The 21,942-nt window shown below is 41.5% G+C and overlaps 1 protein-coding gene across 2 annotated transcripts; it reads right to left on the minus strand.

Moving 5' to 3' along the window:
* Positions 1-1,028: 1,028 nt before the first annotated feature.
* Positions 1,029-21,544, minus strand: sptlc3 (serine palmitoyltransferase, long chain base subunit 3). 2 transcript variants are annotated; one of them, XM_085428554.1, is made up of 12 exons: positions 21,325-21,544; positions 17,944-18,135; positions 17,060-17,214; positions 15,606-15,754; positions 12,137-12,261; positions 10,818-10,911; positions 8,832-8,937; positions 7,338-7,557; positions 4,939-5,065; positions 3,009-3,144; positions 1,823-1,952; positions 1,029-1,737 (listed from the first exon to the last, which is right to left on the minus strand). In XM_085428554.1, exons 1-12 carry the CDS (start codon positions 21,424-21,426, stop codon positions 1,624-1,626), a joined length of 1,650 nt encoding a protein of 549 aa, XP_085284680.1. In that variant the 5' UTR covers positions 21,427-21,544; the 3' UTR covers positions 1,029-1,623. The 2 variants fall into 2 exon arrangements, with proteins under 2 accessions (XP_085284680.1, XP_085284681.1); XM_085428555.1 differs by lacking the exon at positions 21,325-21,544 and adding an exon at positions 20,849-21,002.
* Positions 21,545-21,942: the final 398 nt, after the last annotated feature.

Raw genomic sequence — 21,942 nt, forward strand, 5'->3', positions numbered from 1 at the left:
CATGTTAGTGTTGCATAATGAATAATGCAACAAAAAGATGGAAAAAAAAGCCACAGATAGGCTGTCCTCTCCCAGCTTAATTTTAAGCTCAAAAGTCATCGTCAAATATCAGATTTTTGGAGTAAACCTTTCTCCAGCTGTGCAGCTATGCAAAAATATTGCCGGTAAGTCTCGGCACGTTAGAGTTTGTCTTTCTGCATAATAACACTGGAGCTTAGTATTTGAAGACTCCATGTCTGTGACGCACCGCGTTAGGGCAGAGGATGAATTCAAGCTTTTCAGCTTCTATCTCCACACGTCTCCCTCCTGCTGCAAACCCACGCTGAATTTTTAACACTGCTCACGTTTAGAGTTAAGGTGAATGCAAACAAAAATGAATAACAGGCATCCGTTAGACGTTAGAGCACCCCGCTGGGGTGAGGCCACCTTTCCCCATCTCCTCCAGATCTTTATGAAACAGCACATTGGTATGACATCACAGATTTGCGGATTAAAGAAACTGTTTTCCATTGTTGCTGGCTATAGGAGCCAGATGTGAGATATTCACTTACAGCACAAAGCGATCAAGTACAGAGAACAGATTTCAAGAGTTAGCTGGTTTTTTTTGGAAACTTTTATCTATGTTTGTACTTCATTATGTTTCCCAAGAACTGCATATTGTTTTTTTTAATCTCCTCTTGTTAAATGTTATCACTATGCTGTTTATGGCGAGGTAAACACAAACATAGAAACATCCCGAGGAAAAACAAGTGCAGACAAGACCAAATCCGACACACTGTGAACACACATTCATCATCTATCTATAATCCTTCCCGTGTTAATCAAATGATTACCACATACCACGAGAATTTAGAGTTCAGAGCTAATTGCTGGGTAAGGTTTCTGTTGGCTCAGGTGCCGCATGCTCGGCATGCTTACCTTCACGACTGTAACGCAGTGTTGTGCGTGAAAGGGAACAGCAGGTCTTTAAAACATCAACAATTAAGCTGTTAAGACGTGGTGAATAAGAGCAGTCTCGCCACAAAACAAGCCATAACACCTTTTTTATTCTGCACGCGGGCTGTTGAGATTTAACTGCATGTCAAAGAAGTAATTGCTGCATGATCTATTATTTACAGAAAGGCTATCATTTACTGTGGAGATGAAAGTGGTGTTTCACTGGGGACGTTTTTATAAAAACAGTTCACCGTGGAACACAAAATCTTCCTTTTGCTTGATCTGTTCAGCCACAAGTAGTGTAAACATTCATGCATCAGGATATAAGTTACAAAGGGAAGACTCTTTGGGAAAAAAACAAAAGAAAACATGCCATCTGGAAGGTGAATTTATTATTTGAAAGGCATTCGTGCACAGCATTTGGGAACAATGGGTATAATGGCTCGTGCATTCATTTCACATATACATATATTCATAAAGAAACGGCATTTCAAGAGTTCAAAACATTTGTCTTTTAAAAAAGAACGAATACACAGTCCAACATTATGATTTAACACACATAAAAAACAAAAAAAAAACCCAAACAGCTGCCAAATATTTGGCTCTTCTCCTGCTGGCTGATGAATTCACTGTGTGCTTATGATTGCTCAGTTTAGACACTGTGAAGTCAAAGGGTCAAAGATCATATCAGCTGTCCAGCTCGAAGTCTGTCTCATCGCACAGGTCGGGCTGAGGGGAATATTTCCGCCGCGAGAACTTCAGGCAGAGAAGATCTCCCACCTCATTCATACAATCGAGCACCTGAGGACAATGGAAAGTCTCAGAGCATGTATGTTTCATATATATCCAAAGTATCAAAGTGGGAAACGCTCGTGTGTGTTTGTACCTGGTTCAGCATATCCCGGGTGTGTGCAGCAGATACACAGAAGCGAGCTCGGGCCTCTGTGATCGGCGTTGCTGGAAAGCCGACCACAACTACGCCGATTTTTCTCGCCAGCATTTCTCGCGCAAACGCCCTGATCAGCATAAAAAAAGAGAAACGGGTTAAACACGAAGCACACAAATGACTTTAGCAACAGGAGGGCTTTTTTTCTACTTCTACTTCTTCTTTTTTTGAGTCCTCCTTTTCCGACTGAATGCAGTCAGTTATAATGTTGTCACATATTTGTTACAGCACCTACATAACACGGCAGTGTAACTCATATTTACGAGTTCTGAGTTCACCGAAATGAGCATGCAAGTCACATTACGATGGGAAATGTTTTGGTGCTATGCCTCATCAAATGTAAAATCCATAGGAACGCTGTTCCTTCTAGCCTTTCCAAATGTTTAAATATGCAATCGGGACGTGTGGTTTGCGAGGCTTGTGATAATTTCTGCAAAGTACCATAAATTAAAAAGGGTGCAGTAATTGTTTTGACGACCTCAGAGCAAGTCTATTCATTTTAACAAAGCCAACCTGCTCTGGCGCACTTTACCGTGGACAGTTTGAAGAGGTAAAAACCTTCAAACGAGATCTGAAAGTGGTTTGATGAATCTGACCCGGTATATTTTATATAAACATGGTGATGAGTATCTGCAGAAATATGTTCAATGCTAATAAACGGACTTCAGTGTTGTTATAGGAATAAATATTATGGCTCTGGAAAAAAAATCTTTTTTTTTTTTGAAACAAGGTTTGGGGACCTGTGAAATTTCAACTTTATTACAATTAACACTGATACTCACGATAGCAGAGCGATCTAAAATCACAGGCTATATGATGATGCCATCTGATTAAGGCAATAACTGAGCAGAATTTGTATTTGTGCAGATATTAATGTTGACTGTCATATAATCAAGGACACTTGATTACATACCAGCGTGGGAGTCTAGGGTTATACCAAATCAGTACCCGATGTTGCCTCTTAAGAGGTTAAAGACATCATAACACTGCACAAATGATTGATGGAAACTCTGGAGACACAGCTGATCAGAAGACGCACGTGATGCTATACTGAAGCTAAGAACAAGGAACATCGTGATCATCTGGCTCTGTAAAAGTGTTTTCATGAGTGTTTCTGTGTGCTTACACCACTTTGGCTGGCATGTAGAGCAGCACTGGAACCACAGGTGAGTCATTATTGCCGTAGATGATGAAGCCCATCTCCTTCAGTCTGGATCTGAAGTATTTGGTGTTCTCTGCCAGTTGGCGAATCCGTCTCAATCCTCCAATTAAAACAAGGACACCAGCAGATGTACATGAGTAAAGCACCTTTTTTCACTGAATTTCCCCTCTATATTTGTACCGCGCCCTGTAGGGAAGGACATTAACTGTCAGTAGTAGCTAATGTACTGTGAGTCCTGTGCAGTGCCATCTCATTTTGAGTCCTGCACCTCCATCTGGGCCATTCCAGCCTCCTCTATGAAGTTGTTCATGATTACAGCTCAGCTGCAGCAGCAGATGGTTCAGTTTTGTCCGCCTGACAGCATGGTATATGCACTTGCATGTTGCCATGCAGAGTGGGGGTCTCGCAAATTGGATATGATGGATTTTGCGTGGAATTAGTGACTGTGGGCTGCCACGTGAATGTAGCCGTGACATATAGTGAACACGAATAATGCTTAAGCATCACACGCATTTCCTATAAATTCACTGCACTAGAAGATAAATCACAGGCAGCAAAGGCGGCTTGTTCTGCTGACCCTCTGTGTTCCCGAACAATGCGAATCACTGGGGAGCCCGCTTGCTCTGTAGCTGCTGCAGAGTTTGGCATGGCCGGCCTTGGAACACAGCTCTGTTTCCCTCTGATTACCTGGGAACAGATTGGCAGTTCTTTCAAAGGGACGTAAGAGAGCACTTTAAATCCCCTTATCTCAGAAGAGGGAGAAGGAGAGAGAGGGAGAGAAAAGGGGGGGGGGGGGGGGGGGGGGGGGGGCATAACATTCGGACATCTGCCAAAAAAGCCCAGGCCCCATTTTGTAAATTGTTTCTCTCTGCTAAGATAGAGGTCACGAAGGTCAAAAACCTGCTGCCAGACACAGGAATCGTACGAGCAGGCGAGAACGTGTGGACGTTGCTGTCTGTCGGACTTGTGTGAAATTCAACATCAAAGAGAAAAGATGAAGAAGACAGAGGAGGACTTGGAGGAAGAGGAATAAAGACTTATGACACAGATATTCAAGGGCTCTGTTAGGTTTCTTGTCACAGTGAGATTTTAAAGTTGTTGTTTCTTTTTTTTCTATGGACACTGGGACTGATGTTTAGAAAAACTGCCTTCCCTCTCATCTATAAGACAGGTCAAGGCAATTTTTTTCCACAACAGATATTTCACTGGACTACGTCAGATACAAAGCATGTCTGCTTCAGAGTCAGATGAAAAAGTTACTCATCTCAGCAAGAAACTGCAGCATCTACCTCGACCGCAACACAGCAGGGTCTAGTCCTTGAAGTGATGACAGAAGCGTTTCATTTTGTTTGTCACGGCTGCCTAGCTTTGCCTCATGGCGCATGCTGTAAATACTGTAAATTTGGTATAACTCTAATGTGTAATCTGTCATTACTTACTAGGCACTAGATGCACTAATGCTACTCCCGTTAGCACTCCTTCCATTACCAGGAGCACAGCTACAATAACTCAAGAGAGAATTGCCCCGGTGGTATCGCGTCTGGTCTGGTAACGACCGCTTCCCCTGCCCTCGTGTCTGATGCCATTAGAGCAGCAACTTTTCAGAGCAGCAGCGTTCTCTACAACACACACATGAAAATGATTTCCTCCACGATAGGGTCACGTGTGCTCAGGGACTGCACGTCTCCCTGCTCCTTACCGCTGCAGACCCCTGTAATTGCTTCCACATTTTCTGACCAGCTGTTTGCATTTCCCTGCAGGTCTCACTGCTAATGTTAACATCGGTGGTGTCCTCTGGATTCCGTTTGCTGTTGTTTCCATAAAAATTATATAAAGGTGTAGAAATTTTTTTAAACCAGACATGCAAAGAACGTGTGACGGCTGCTATACTTACCCTCTGTGCTTCCATCTTTTCCCATGATGCACTTCATTGCACGTATTATCTGCTCAGTCGCAGGAGGGGACATGGCCGTGGCGTATACTGCACTGTGAGAATGTGTCCGCAGGTAGTCCACCAGTTCCTGCAACATGGGATACAGAGTCAAACGCTGAAAAAGCACAACTGCACAACTATTCACAGAAAACAAAGCAACAGTTCTGAACCTCTTGTGTGACCCTGCAGTATATTCAAACACCACTAGGGAGAGCTCATGTATAATCAACACCTGAGAAGCAATTAAAATACTTCAAGTCGTTTCTCTGTCACTGTGACTGTCTTGGCACTGACTGTAAAATAGTCCTGGATCCTTTCCTGCTCTCCACTCTGGGGTGGGGGAAGCCAACACATGAATATGAGAAAGAACCAAAGTCAAAATGAGCCAGAATGAGGTCTGTCGTGCTCATTATTCCTAAATGTCAGCAGGAGATTAATTCTGCTAGTGGCTGACAAGAGAAGAGGAGGATTTCAGGAAACCGATTTGGTCACGGGTCCCTAGAGCGTATGTGTGTAAGCGGCCTGAGGTTGGGGAGCTGTGACGGGCTGCTGCTCGGTGGCAAGCCGGGGTTGCGGGGTGATGACACGTAAGCCGGAGATGCTGTCTGGCCACCGCTTCCACTCACCACCATCTGTCCCTGCTGGGCGGTGGCTGCGGCTTCCTCAAGCGCACGAGGGGGAAAGGATTTCAGGGGAAGTGCTTGAATGTAGGATAAGAACCCTGAAACAACCTGACATCTGTTTTCGTTTAAGGCGGGAGATTTTCACAGCTTTGTGGTCCTGCAGGATTACGGTGCAACCAAGATAAACCGTTTAAGAGGACACGTCCAAAATTCATCTCATGCTTGGGGCACAGACTGACAGCTCAGAGGGTTTCCTCAGCCGCACGGTGGCCACAGCACCGATGTGGGAATACGTGTTCACAAAGCCCTGGAGTAGAGGCGCTTCCAGAACAGCAAGCCCACTTGAACTTCAACAGATTTATTTAATAACCTAATTTCAATCTCATCCACATTTTCAGAGATGGCCTAATGAATAAAGACTCCTAAATATAAGTTTGCAGTGACATAGAAATAACTCTGGGTGTATTTATTGGGGTATTTATTTTTGGTACCCTCATAAAATAGCTATAACATGACTGTTTTCCAGAGCACATCTGCACAGTCTTTTGTTGGTCAACCCAAATCCAGTTAATGTAGGACTTGGGGTATTTCACCACAACAACAAATACGTCAAATCTAAAGGTTCTCTCTCTTTTCCTGCCTTTTTTCCTTTAGGACTTTACTGCAGCCAGCTGTCACACCAGGAAGAGTGTTCATACTTCAAACATTATCATGCTTGTTAAAAGTCATCCTGTTAAATCTGGAACGCAGTTCTGATGCCTGCCACAAGAAGGGGCTGGCCCTCTGCCAGCTTTACCTTCTTATTATGGCAGAGCAGGGCTGGGGGAAACTGAAGGGGAAAGAAGGAAGGGTCCCTCTCTGAATACCTAATTCAAACAACATGGTCGTTTCTGTTGTTGCTTTCTAATCAACTGCCACAAAACTGGTGTGGTTATGTACCAAAGTGTACTATTTAATGGAGTAAAAAAAAAGAAAAGGAAAAAAAAGTGCCCAGAGACGCAGCCTGGGGAACATTTGTGGGACATGTGAGGGCTAAGCGAGAGGGAGTGCGTATAATTGACTTCCATACATTTTTAATAAACAGCCGTGGAGCAGAATATAACATGCATCATAAAAATTTACATTTCAAAATCTAAATATTTGAAAATACTCTTGTGTGATGTTTAAACCTGCTCCGGAGCCAGAAGGGTTAATTGTGTTACACAGTGCTTGTCAGGTTATTTAAACCATGTCAGGATTTAAAAAGCCGGCTCATTAATTTGATTTTCTGTGATGCTAATTCACCCAAGGCTGTTGGGATTGTTTCAGTGCGATTAATCCAATCAGCTTATTTTCTTAAAACATTCTGTCACGACCCTATTTTGTCCAAGGAGTGTTCTTTCCATTTTTAATTCTTCTGTAAAGCAACAGGTCTGCAGCAGTTCTTCCCTTTCACAAGATTGCTATGAACTGGCGATGTGGAGGGAAATGAAAACAGCGATGATGGATCGTATTCTTTTGAGAAAGCCGGGGAAGCTGATAAATGTAACAACATCACTGCCGTGTTGACGATAGAGTCTTATCTGTCCAGTACCCCTAAAAAGGTCAGAAAAGTGTCAAGTCTGGAGTGTCCTGGAAAGCTTATATGCATTGGGAAGCAGCACTGAGGACCATGACTGCTTACTTGGTCCCTTGTATGTAACATAAATACACGAATACTGAGAAGCACTGATCAAATGAGAGTAAACTTGCAGTAACCTTTTTCCCTGCGATATAGCCTCCAGACGCCCCGAAGCTCTTTGTAAAAGTCCCCATCATCACGTCCACATCAGCCGGGTTCACATTAAATAGCTCGGTCACACCCCTCCCTGTTTGGCCCACTGCTCCGATGCTGTGGGCTTCATCCAGGTACAGGTACGCTTTATATTTCTTCTTCAGAGCGATGACTTCAGGCAGTAGCACCACTGAACCCTCCATGCTATCGGCAGAGAATCGCACACACACACAAAGCATACGTGTAAAAAGGGATCAACATGGACACACACTTTTAAGAAATTACAAACCAAATTGTTAAAGTGATTAACTTTAAAAGGAAAGAGTCTGACCCTGAACTAACCATATCCACAGCAGAGCATCTCTGCTTCTACAAATGCATATTATATAATCTCACACGCCACAGTCTTCCAAGAATCTTTCCTGCTGGCCTCTTTCACTTTACTCCCACCTTTCTTCCTCCCCTCAGATGCAAACCTTTTAAGGCTACAAATAGACAGCATGAGTGATTATACGGCTGGGGACTGGAGCAATCCCAGACCTGCTCTGGTTGCTATGGCTGAGAACGTCTGCAGCCCAAATGACATAAGACAGGGTTTCACCAGGACCGATGTGGACATCAAAGGCAGACTCGGGCTATAGCTAAAGCATGCGTACTCTTTATCCAAGCCTTTTGATGTTGCTGGGAGGTGATAGACGGAGCATTAGTTCTTTCTGTGCTTTGCTGAAAGGCGCCATTTCATTCTCATGTCTTAGACATTACTGTCTGACAAAGACAGTCTGAGGATGTGCAATTAGGTTGTCTTTCAAAGTACCAGGATTGTTGTGGGACTAATTACATTATATTAAGACCAGCTGATGGCCACGTTTAAGGCTTTCTTCTTTTTTTGATGAAAAAAAATTGACATAAAACAAGTAATTTTCACAGCATCATATTTTACTTTAGGAGGACTAAAATGCAAGTGCAGCTGAGAGCAAAAAGAGGGAAGAAAGGAGAACAGAAAATGGCCATGATAAACAGTTGGAGCTGGGGGTGTAGCCAAGTCAATCTCTATGGCTCCATTTGGCCTTGATTTGGAGCTAATGAGCAGATGGAGAGGGTCACTAAGACTCAGGATAGCTCACTGGCAGGAGAGGCAGACAATACCTTTCTCCTTTCTACGGTAATCAAATGGTACCCGACCACATGCACATGCACACACACACCCATGCACTGCCATACGCTTGCATACACACAGACAATCTATTATTCAAGAGCGCAGAAAAGGAAGCGATTGAAAAAGAGACCATAACAGGGACGGCTAAGCACAGGATCACCTCAGGTTATAAATTACAATTTCTACTCAAATCGGGCTGTGCAAAACCCTCCGATAGACCACCCGGAAGCTCATAGTTAGAAAGACTGATACAAGAGACCCAAGACATGTGTCTGTGAAAGTAGCTATGTTATAATGTGTGTGGGGTGTAATGATGGCTGACCTGTAGATGCCTTCCACCACGATGAGAATCTTTTTCCAGGGCCTGTGGGTCCGAGGCTGTCCTGAGCAAACTGCTTCTTTTAGCATCTTCTCCAGACTCTGCATGTCTGACATAGGTGCACACAAAACATCACATAAGGGAGAATAAGAGGAAGAGACACAGCAAAAGAAGACAGACCCTAACAATAAAAAAAAGTATGCCGGCAATCCTAGTTTGGATATGTGTTATGACACAGCATACAGGATAGCACTCCAGTGCTATAGCTTGTGCGGAACACCGAACATCAACGCAAACCCGAGAGTGGGAAGAAATCATTTCCACTGGGGCAGATAGTTCACGGATTTCACAAGACACTACTTTATTTGCCAAAGACACCTTTCACAAACAACACACCGGAAATACCCTTGCACTGTGACGCTTACAAACACCTGAGATATGTGGCTAAGCCTGTGCGATCTGCATATCTGCATTGTTTTTGTTACAAAAAATTTACATGGCAAAAACATTTCCCGGTGACTAAAACTCAGTTATGACAATACTAATGATCCTTTAGTGCATACCAGCAGATGGCAGTATTAAACAGCTCCAGTTGTTATGAAAGTGTGTTATTCAAAGTATGACTGCAATCCAACCATTTCCTGCTGAGGAGTGAGGAAAGCTGTCGTGGCTAATAATCTTTCATAGATGATTGATGCTCCTACTTCAAAACAAAAACAGGTTCACTTAAGAGGCAACAGATGCTCCGCTGCTAAAATTCCTTCCCGAGGCTTAGCAGAACAATGTCTCGGCTGAGGAAAGCAGAAATGAAAAAAAGGAATTCACTGTGGCTTTCTGTCTGCACAGTCAAGAGTGAGCAAAAGATTATTTCACAGTGAAACACTGATATAAGATAAGCCACAGCGTGATATGAGATACTGTATGACTGAGGATGGTTATCTTCCGCTTCGATCCATAAAATGATTCCACGATATCTTATCTGTGCTCTCACCTTCGGGGTACACACCACGCTACTGGCTTAATAAATAAAACATAAATACATTTGATTATTCGAAAGAGTAGGACTACTGTCTGTGCATTATAACTAAACAACGTGGTAATTCTCACGCACATGTATGACAAATCTGCTGGACAAACCAGTTTGTCTGCTCCATAGTATGAGTTCCATCTCTGCTAAAAATAATCCTTGAGAGATTTTAGAGAGTGCTTGCACCAATAAGTATCACTACAAAAAAATACAAGCATTGGAGTTGTTCATAAATCTTTTGTTGTGGCATAACCCTCTATGCAAATATTAGAAATAAAAGAGTTTCTGAGTGCCTAGCGCAGGAGGATTAGTGGCAAGGAGGGGTCAGCAGCTCAGGTGCCTGAGGGCTCTTTGCCTTGAGACAGGCCTCTGGGATCTGCTTTGAGGACCCATAACTGACTCTGCTTGTACCTGTCAGGAAAAATTTGCTGCCAGAGGACTGGCTCATTTGTGCTGTCTGCTGAAAGGACAGGGATGTATCTAATGCGAGCAATGGATGTTGTACCATCCACGCTTGATATTTTTCCTCTTGACAATATACCAGAGAACAAAAAGTTTAAGTAAAGATGATGTTTTGTTTAAAAAAAAAACCTCAACCCCCCCCAACCAACTTCACTATTGCTTCACGGCTGCTGCTGCTGCTGCTGAATAAAACATAAGCATGATTTCAAACCAAACCTATTGCATTAAACACAGAATGTAGGTCTTTCCTAAGGTAAATCCTGTACCACACAAAAGAACAGGAACTTGCTTCTCACAGCAGCACCAGTATACAATTAGGTGAAGAAAACACCCGATACTGTGAGCAGAAGTGGCTGCAAACAGTAACTGAAACTTTCTCAAGAGTCAGTTTGATGACAAAAAGGCACAAAAAGGTTAAACGTAAGAATAATAATAATAAAAAAGGTGTTGTTTTGTACTATGATGCATGGACTATTTATGTACTAGGTGATTGGACTCACTGTTATGTTTGAACACTCGGATGGTTGCTCCTGACAGTCTGGCTCCCAAGATGAGAGAAGTGTGATTGAGCTCATCGCTTAGTATCAAACAACCCTGGAGAACAGCAAAGAGAAAAGACTTTATTTAAATTTCACAAGGTATGCTTTGTGCTTTTGGGGTAATAGTCAATTGTTTTGCTACTGCAATGCTGAATCAAAAATTTCTAATCTAATGCTCAAAATGCCTCTGCAAACACATTAAATGGGGTATATGACATAAATTTTTCATTACAGATAAAAAGGTAAAACTTGATCTGTTGATCTTTTCTTTCTAACTGAAGAATGTGTGGCTAAATAAAGGTAGTTCACACCTCTTCACCTGCCCCTTAATCCAGGCCTCAATCATAATCAGGTCTGGTTCTCTGTGCAAAATAAGTTGTATGTACTGCATGTTAGCAGTTTTTTACTTCTTTGATGTCTGAAGTTCTGACCCACAGACGCATTGCAATTTTCATAACCGACAGCACAGTACTCCATGTTCCTTAAAAAAATCAGTATGCAAATTAATTCAGTTGTTCCACTGAAAACCTCTCTGGTGCATTAGCATATATATACGGCACAAGCTCTAAGCATTTGACTTCATTAGTCTGAATGAGTCTTGTAGAGGCTATGTTGACACTGTCTCAGTGACAGATCTGCTTGGTTTGGCCTCGGGTCCAGCCAGCCTGCTCCCTGGTCTACCAGCAGCTGTCACTCTAATGTTGTTCTGCCTGCACAGCAAGGCCTGTCCTGGCACAGCCTGTCCCTGTAGGATAGAGCTGGCAGTGAGGGTTGACCTCCAGCCTCTGCAGGGTTACTGCGGGGGGCTGCAGCCTAAGGGGCTGCTACACCTCTTGAGCTGCATAAACGACCCTGTTCTCATCACTTAAACAGTCAACCTCCTCTTCCTCCTGTCCAGTCCAATCACAGATATTCATGCTGTGTGTTGCCCCTGGTAACCCACAGGCCTCTGCATCAGCCACTCTGGTGCACCGAGAGGCCAGAGGATGGGTAATCCCACCCTTGAGGAGTGCTCTTAACAAAAACTGCCCTTCCTTGTATATCTGACTGAAAGCAGCTATGCATGCCCAGATCCTCATCCTTCTGGCTACTGTTTTGTGTAATTATGATTTTAATTAGCAGCTGTGGGTCAGACTGTTTGCAGTTAAGTTTATTTGACTGTTCATTAATTGAGACAATACCACAGAAGAGAAAAAATCCAGACTGATATCTGCTGCATTGTGAAAATTACACTTGCAAAGATGTTCTGTATAATGCTGAGTGTATAAAATCTCACATACCCTGCCCACAAGTGCTGGAATATTCATTGAGTTGGTGGCGAAACCCATCCCATAAGTCATAGCGGACTCGACTCCAAGGAAATTGGCCACAAGTTGTTCTAGCATTTCATGGATGCTCAGGTTGCCTATATGATAGAAATCAGAAAAAGATGACTCACCCCGACAACATCACTGTACCTGTTGGCACATCTGGTAATCCTTTAGTCTCTAGGCTTTGCCGGTCTTTGTCACCCAATCACAAGGTTTGTCAGAGATGAATGTCTCCTGATAAAAAAGTAAGAGACCCAGAAGCAAACGCCTGGATCAGCATCAGCGGCTCTTGCTGTCTGGGGATCTGAGGAGATTTATAAAGATCCAAGATGGGGTAAATTTGTAATTTAGTTCAACTGCCGTATTTCATCCCAGTAATATTAAGGGAGGTCTAGCGAGGACTGAAATGGTTCTGTTGTACATTTTAGGACTGAGCCAGCTCAGGTGGTGATAACCCTATGTGACAGGTGGAGACCAGAATTCATTTGGAAAATTGATGAGATTGCAATCTGTCACCTGATGTGGCATTTTTTCAATTTTGTACAATAAAGTGGGATTTTCAGGTACCTGCCCTTGTGCTTATCTGATAAACAGAAGAATTGCTGTTATAATTGTGAGCTATGGGGGGAGAAGTGGGCAATAAAAGGTGCACGTACACTGTATTTTATCTCTGCAGGGATGATGTTGTATTCTGTACGGCACAAAAACATTACAACATTTCAGTGCATCTGTGTTTACTGTAATACTACATTGTAGTTACCAGGTATTGCACACTGAATTAAAGCTACTTTGTAAAGCAACTTTCTAATGAGTGCTTATATAATACAATATATCACTACTGCATTAACATTTAAAAAACGGGGCATTAATTGCACACACGTGGGACACTAATCAATAACAGTCAGTAACCACAGAGAGCGAGCTTCAAACAGCCAGGATGGTTTAGGAAGGACTGGAGAAATGGTTATTGAGTTATGTGTATAAAAAAAACATAACGCAGAGAAGCAGTTCTGTCTTTATGGCGATTCCTATTCACTGCTTTCCATCAGGCCTTACGCCAAAATCGATTCATACATTTCCTCGACCGCTCAGGCTCACAGGCCCTGCCGGCATGTGCAGCGTCTTCTTCTTCTTCTTCTTTTTTTTAAAATCAGGCTGCATTGACATTTGCTCTCTTAATACAACATTTTACTGAGCTGTGGCTTTTTAAGCGTGCCATGCCTTCTTATTGATATGTTAACCTCAGAAGGCCACTCTAGGTCCCGATACTCTACAGATAAGACAGTCAGGACGGAGCCTGATCACTTTGCTTAAAATAAAACCTACACACCTTTTAAAAATTGGTCACTGTTCCTCTGAGTTACCATGGTCACCTTTGTGCTATCAAGGCTGGTTGATGAGAAGGGCAGCCACAGTGAAGACTGTGCATGCAAATCTGATAGTTCTCATAGTTAAATCTGTTCCTTTTATTGGGAACTATATGACCGAGGAATTTTTAAGGACAAGAAAAGAGACAGAATAACAAAGGTTAATCATTTCTGACACAAACCTTGAGTCAGCGAACCATTATAAAGTTAGTGTAGCATGTTTTAATATATAAAAAGGCACAACAGCCCTATTGCACTAGTATACTAATACCAGAATTTTACTACCTTGTGTTTGATAGCTGTACCCAGTATATTTTTATGCATCTGAATGTTTGACATTATTATCTATTAATGATTACAGGAAAAGCAGTGCCAATAAGCTACCCATTAAGGTAACTCTATGAATGTTTGACATGGGTGTTTATTCACAGGGTGTGCTTTCAGTGCACTTTGTGTGTAGTTCAAAATGCCTTATTGATAATAAAAAAAAGAAAAACACTCCCTGTGTGGGCTCGAACCATATTGTGAGTCATTTTTATTTAGATGTTCGGAACTGGAAGTTGACCTAAGTGTTTAACTGCATTTTCTAAGATGATTTAATATTGGAAAAGGTGAGAGGCGAGATGAGATGAAATTAAATTAATGATGTCAATGACTGACAAGAGTGAAATAGAAAAAAAAAGAATTACATGTCTAAATGTTTTTTTAATTGCATTTTTTGTATTTTTTCTAAATTGCTGACAATTCAGTCAAAAGCAATGCTGACAATTTGACTTTGAAGATTTTCCACATGTCAACAGTAAAAACTGCTGTGTGTGCATCACTAGTGCAACAGAGACGCTGGGATCTTTAATAATTTATGCACAATAATGTCTCATGGGAAGAACGCTTGTTATTTCTTAAGCTTCCCGGTGAGCCAGCTAAAACACGCATTAGAAACCCAGGCTAAAACAGTTGAATTTTGAAAGGGAAATAAACATATAAATAAATCACATAGATGAATAATAGATGGTGTGAAGTGTGCATGTGCACACTCCACACCATCCATGTGTGTGTGTGTGTGTGTGTGTGTGTGTGTGTGGGGGGGCTTCAGCTTGTAGTCATACTTGCTCTGCCAAACATACGCATAACTAACAATCACATGTCCTTAAGTTCCTCTGATTTTCTCTCCTCTTGTCAAATAGCTGGTATCCTGCAACGCTCAGTGACTCCGCTTGATCTGAACTTGCATGTCAGCTAACCTACTGCTAGCCTGCTCTCTGCAGAAATAGCACATTGGTCTCTGAAGTGTCACAACGCAAACCTCGCTGAGAGGTTTGCTTTGTGAGAGAGAGAAACACTTTTCTGCGTCGCCTGTTCCTCAAGCTCTGTAAAGTGTATCAGCGGGGCTTTGGTGAAGAAACACCCAATTGATGGCCAATCATTCGATTTCCTCGCCGCACCATTGCAATTCTAGAATGTTACATCCACATAGACACTTAAATACCATCAAATCCAGAATGAAGTTCAAAGGACTTTCATCAGAAGCCACAGATCCCATTTACTTTCTGATCCTTGCTGTTATAACGGTTCCTTTGCATGCATGTACATATAGGTTTTTAATGTCAAGAGTGCTTTACAATGTTAGGTTCCACAAGACTGTAGCCCCCCAGCTTCTCACTTTGGACCGATATATAATGATCTCAACATATGCCCAAATGCTATATAATTTAGCAGAAGGTGAATAATTCATACAACACTGAAGCCACTGGCAGATATTTAAATGTGCACGCCGTATGCAGGAAACCTAAAAAATGACGGTGACAAGTTTCATTTTCAGTTTGATACTCTGACCATTCAGCGTCAACAAGGCCTGACAGATAGCTTTTTTAAATAGAGGCACATATAAGATATGTAAGGATAATAAACACTACCATATAGCTGTTATGTTTTTGTTGTATGGTGGACTTTTTTCCTCCCTAAATCAAATCAACTGCCACAAACCAGCTCACAGAGAGAAGTGACACAAAGCAAAGTGGCAATAGTTTTTTTTTTTTTTCATCTTTACAACAGAATCTTAACCACAAACTCACCTATTTCCTGTCTTGTGCTGCAAACCCCAACCCCATACTGGCGCACTTTGTCTGCCACAGTTTTCAGGAAATCAGCATTGTTCTCAGCAAAGCCAAGGTAGTTGTACGAGCCCATATTGATAACATTGTGTATTGTCTTCCCGGTAAACCTGCAATTACACAAACATCAGGACTCAATTAGTTTGTCTGTTTTTTCCTGATTCATACACATGCCCAGTGAATTCATTACATATCAAATTTTTAAATAGCATATTCAATTAAATATGTTATTTGCTAATCAAAAACTCCACTTATTCTATTGATAGGAGTCTGCTAATGGGAAATAGAATTATAAAACATGTTTTGAAGACAACAGTGGCACTGACTGGATCCACAAGCAGTAGTAGTTATGTATTGTACAAAGAACATTTTAGTGTTAATTAAGAGATTATGCTTCACTATAAAATGTAGGATTGTGTGTGTACACTGGGAACTGTTGTAATCATTTCAGGCACTAAAGCAAGTTCAGGTAAACATCACACGAGTTCAAGAGTGCGCATCCCTATCAGAGGTAATCTGAATCTAAAACTATCTAAAAAGAATTTTTCCTTTTTGTCATCTGACCTACTTCTTCTCAAACTTCACGTACCCCTTTATACCGCTACGAAACCAATCAAAACTATGCACCACAGTACCACGTCTCTACTTTTTCCAGTCACATTAAACATGTTTAAATATGTAATCCACGTTTACGTCACACTCATAATGTCATATTTCTACCCTGTGGCTCCCTTCATACTCTTTTCCATACTATATTTCTCCAACCCTGTTCTGTAGCAAAGAGGAATATCAACTATGACCCAGATTCTTTGGAGTGGCATATCTTTACTGATGACAAATAACCATGTTTCCACCTTTGCAAACAGCTTATAGAGGTTACCAAGCTAGTTAAATCTGGGATGTCCACTCTTTACCCTCAGAAGAGAGATGATTTTGTGCAAAAAGACTGTCTGGCGAGTTTTAAGCATTTTTAAGGTGAGCGGTATACACTGATAAGCCAAAACACTTTAAGCCAGCATGCTATTAGCTTTTTGTGTGCTGCCCAAAAAAGGTCCACCCCACTGAGCTATGGACTCTACGAGACCTTGGCGGATGCCCTGTGGTATCTGGAGCTAGGATGCACCACATCCTTTCAGATTTTTTCCAGCAAATTACCCAAAACCCAGTGGGGTCAGCTCACAAGCCTTGTCGTTTTGGAGGTGCTCCAACCCAGTCGACTGGCCATAACAATTTGGCCCTTACTAGACTAACTCAGTTCTTCACACCTGTCCATGTATCTCAGACCTCGACATGTGCTTTTAACAGGACACAATGTTTTTCACCTTATCTGTGAGTGATCGTAATGACTCACCTCCTCCATGATACTGTTTATGCTATTTACAGTATGTCTATCATAGATCAATCGATTGCAGTACCTGAATGTCCAGTTGTAGTCATCAGATACCCTTTCCATCAGGTCAAAGACAGGTCCTGGTAGGCTGCATATGGGGCGGTTCCAGTTGTCTCGTACCCTCATGTACAGGTTTCGAGTGTAAAAGTTCTCAAAATCTTGATAAAGTGGGACAAAATCCTAAGGAGGAAAAGCATAAGCAGGATTCATTTAATAACTGGTACTAGATCTAGCATTTTTGTGTTTTTATGTTTTCATTCTAGTCCAAGAAATCTTCATTGATCCAATATCCAATGTTTGAGTATTTTCAAGATTATGTGAGACTTAGTCTTTACGGTATGCCCATATGCCATATCATAAAGTGACTCCTGTCCAAAAACAGGGCAGAACTCACTGGTTATTTCTTTTTAGGTTTCTGACTAAAGAAATAGTCACAGAAATAAGGACAGGGTACTGCTTCAGATTTTTCTTAAAGGCTTTTACCTTTTTAATAAGGCCTAGACAAAAACAAATCTGACAACAACAAACATCCTAACTCTAATTTCTGGATTTGGAAAATCAAATCTGTGGCAACACAAAGGCTACTATGGCAATGCCAAGGCCTTATCTAAAATCTGAAGCACAGTAACAAAGAAGGCGCTTGAATCCTCTGAGATTTAATTAGATCTTCAACAGATATTCTCTGTGGTGTCCTGCCTCACTCATGGCAACGTTATAGTGTAGAGGAACACAGAGGATGAAAACAGAGGGAGAGCTTAAGGAAAAAATTGACATAATTAGAGGAAAACAAAACGTACTGACACCACATGCATGTTACTCTACTCCAACTGTCTGCATGGGTATTTGTGTCTGCATTTTGTGTGAGACCCTACAATATGCCTGTTTGTACTATTTGCATGTGTAACCTACCTTCTGTTTCTCTCTTTCCTGGGCAATGTTGCACTTCTCCAAACCCACAGCTCTGAGGAAGTCTCTGAGGTAGCCAAACAGGGTGACAATGCCAAAGCCCAGGTATGTTAGCACGGCAACATACATGGGAGCCTGCTCAAAAGGCTCATGCTTGTGGCATCTGGAGGCAACGTCGGTCCCCTGGCCGTTTTTCTATACAACAAAAAGCCCACATAAGCTGTCTTACATTCTACACAAGAACACAGACACACACTTTGAGTTCAAATAAAGGGTTTGTAGTTAACGTGCCAATTAACCTGAAAAATAGAGAGACTGTGGCCTAGTCTTCAGTAACATGTAGACTAGGCCTATTATTACAAAAGAAACCCCTACAAGATCATCCACAGAAATGATAACTGGACAAAAATACATTTTTCTGGAAATGTTGAATTTGTTATAATATTATATACTACATGTAATAGGTTTTTCCTTCACAAAAAGAGTTCTGGCAACTGACTGTCGAATCTATGCCTAAAACTGGAATCACAAGGATAAATATTGTAAATGTTTTGTTATGAAGAATACATTTTAAATAGATAATATTCAGTTTATACATTTTGGTTTAATAACTTTGGTCTAAGTACTGTTTACCAATTTAATGCTGCTTTACTCTGTGGACATGTTTGTCAGCAAAATCGTGAAAGAAGAAAGCAATGCCATACATACGTCATACCAGAGGTATTTAGTAGAAAATTTGATTATGCCTCATTACATATATTTGCATATTAGTGAGATATGTGCATATTGAAGTACTTGTGCTGCCTTTGTGCAGGAAGACAGCAGCATGAGTTAAAGGAAAGGTTTACAAGATAGATGTTGGGATTTTCATTGATTTTCAATGGACAATATTAGAAGTGAGTATATCCGGGAGGCAGCTCAGGCTGAGCAGTTTGGACATGAGAGGCAAGGTTGAGATGGTTTGGACTTGTGCAGATTAGAGACAGTAGAAACACTGGACAAATAATATGGAATTGGCAGCTCCACATTGAATATGGAGCTGCAGGCAGGAGGAAAGGAGGAAGACCACAAAGGAGGTTTATAGATGTAGTGAAGGAGGAGGGCTGAGGCCTGATGAGACCCCTAAAGGGAGCAGCTGGAAGAAGAAGGATTACTTCTCCTTCACTTTGTGTTTGTATTTAATTCAATTCAATTTTATTTATATAGTGCCAATTCACAACACCAGTTGTCCCGCATCCCCAACTGGTCAGGGGAGTTGAGGGTGAGGGGAAGAAGACAGGAAAAAGACACGCTGTGGAAGAGAGCCAGAGAATAATAATAATAAATGCATGCATGGGTATAAAAGGTGAATGAAAAAGAAACACTGTGCACATCAGTGCATGATGAGAATCCTCCATCATCCTAGACCTATTGCAGTGTAACTACATGGGAAGTCAGGTTCAACTGATCCAGCTCTATAAGCTTTACCAAAAAGGAAAGTTTTAAGCCTAATCTTAAAAGTAGAGATGTCGTCTGTCTCCTGTCTCGGGTTCCACAGAAGAGGGGCCTGAAATCTAAAGGCTGCTCCTCCCATTCTAGTTTTAAATAAATACTCTAGGAACCACAAATAAACCTGCAGTCTGAGAACTAAGTGCTCTGTTGGGTTGACACAATAAGGTCATTAAGATAAGATGGCACGTGATTAATCAAGATGTATGTACGTGATGAGAAGGATTCTGGATTTAACAGGAAGCCAACAAAGATAAGCCAGTATAGGTGAAGTATGCTCTCTCTTTGTAGTTCCTGACAGTAATCTTGCTTTTTGGACATCCTGCTGTACATAATAACGAATTAGGCTACGTTCACACTGCAGGTCTCAATGGTCAATTCCGATTTTTTTGATCAAATCCGATTTTCTTGTCTGCTTGTTCACACTACAAACAAAATATGACAGCAAACGCGCGCTAGTGTGAACGCTCAAAGCGGCCCGCATGCGCAAAAGAAGACGTCACTCACGCGCTCTGTTTAGACCCAGAGCAAACAATATTGTTTGACTGATGGCCCTTAATATAAAGACTATTTACATAATAATGTAAATAACATAATTGGCGTCTGTCTCGTGTCAGTGACGTAAAAGACGGATTTAAGGCGACATGACCGTTCAAACAGCAGTCGCTTTCTAAAACATCGGATATGTATCGGATTCAGTACCACATACGAAAGTGACCCAGATCGGATTTGAAAATTTGTACCATTCACACTGTCATACCACGATCGGATGTGGGTCACATAGGGTCAAAAAAAAAAAATCGGATTTGACGCGCTTTCGCCTGCAGTGTGAACATAGCCTAGAGTCGTCCAGCCTAGAAGTATTAAATGCATAAACTAGCATTCTTAATAACAAACTAGAACAAGCATAGTGGTTGCATGTGTGTCATTGGGGTTTTTGAAGGGCACAAGGCAACCAGAAAGTCTTGTTTTACGTTGTAAAACCAGCACGGAGGCCTTGTTGAAGCAATATGGCCGACAGCTAACCCACTACACCACAAGCCAGCACAGATATTTATCTTCAGGCAGGTTATGTCAAGCTAAAGACATTTTTTAAATTCTTTTATGACATTTTAACAGAAACATTTTCAGGAGTGCGAAGAACCCTTAAGACAGTGACTCAACAGTAGGTAGTACTGGAAATAGCTACAAAAAAACTAGCAACCACAAAAATGATGCTAAGCCATAGCTTGTATACTGTATACTGTCAATTTAGCAAACTATGCTACGACATAGATTGTTTGTATGTAGGGTTATACAAACTTAACTTGTAAGGCAGTTAAGACTGTCCACGTTTTCAATTATTCAACTATTAAACAATATGGACATTGCTTGAACCTTCATGTAGTTGGCTCAGATAAATCAGCTACATCTCACTCACCAGCGACTCACCAACCAGCATCCTACACAAGGTTTCAGGGCGGGGTATTGCATTATTATTGCTCTTTACATTGTCCATTTTTATATGCAGGGGAACTAAACAGCACTCATCATCCTGCTGTCGATATTTTACAGTTTAAATCGATTGTAAACTAAGCACTGGCACATTATAAAACTCGTATGGCATATTACAGTTGTAACGACACAGTTATGCTGTTGCAGTTGTGGGTGTTGCCTAACTTTCGTAGTGGTGTGATACTTTTTTTTTTAAAGTAGGTGAACACTTACAAAACATGCCGACGTCATATTTGTCTTGTTTAGCGAAGAAGAGCTCAAAATAAAAGCAAACTTCCTGTGTTATTTTTATTGTGTTAAAATTCTTGCCACTGCTGTAAAGCCGGCAGTCACGCATAGAGCGCACGAAATAAAACAAATTATCTTCATAAATACACTGCGCTGACAGGCAGACAGACATACCTCCTTGTGGTTATGATAGCCGTTTTTCCCGATATGTTCGCGTTTCACTCCATTCTTTCTCAAGTATGGTTTTAAGTTTCCGTCAGCAGCAGTTGTTGCCATGTTCTTGAAAGCACGGGCTCAGCTCTGACTGACAGGTATAACCGGTGTGCTGTGCCCAACTTCCAAAGGTGACTTCCTCCTTCTCTCTTACGCTGGTTAAGCCTCTTTTGAAACGCTTCAGCTTTTACTGACGGCTTCTCCAAAACAAAGTCACGCTTCCGATTCTTACTGTTTCGATTTTGTTTAAATAGGACGACTTCTCCCTTATTTTGAACCCCCCCCCCAAACTTCCGCTTATTACAAAATGCTGCATTACAAAATGAACGCTATACAACTGCTTTAATTCTTAAAATATTATTTTTATTAAAAAATAATTGGAAAGTAAAACACATTTACTCAGGCTGCGTTAGTGATTAGAGTTCTAGTAATTTGAGTACTTACATTTAATGGAGCCTAATAATAGAATACTAGCTAAGCATTGTGGTGGACTGGTAACGTGTACTGGTAATCTGGGACAAGCTCCAGCACCCACTGCCATTCTCAGTTAGATAAATTCTTATGGATAGGTGCAACTTA

This window comes from Rhamphochromis longiceps, linkage group LG13 (assembly GCF_057381845.1).
Source record: "Rhamphochromis longiceps isolate RC_006_pf linkage group LG13, R_longiceps_female_GT1.1, whole genome shotgun sequence".
In the NCBI taxonomy this organism is placed as follows: domain Eukaryota; kingdom Metazoa; phylum Chordata; class Actinopteri; order Cichliformes; family Cichlidae; genus Rhamphochromis; species Rhamphochromis longiceps.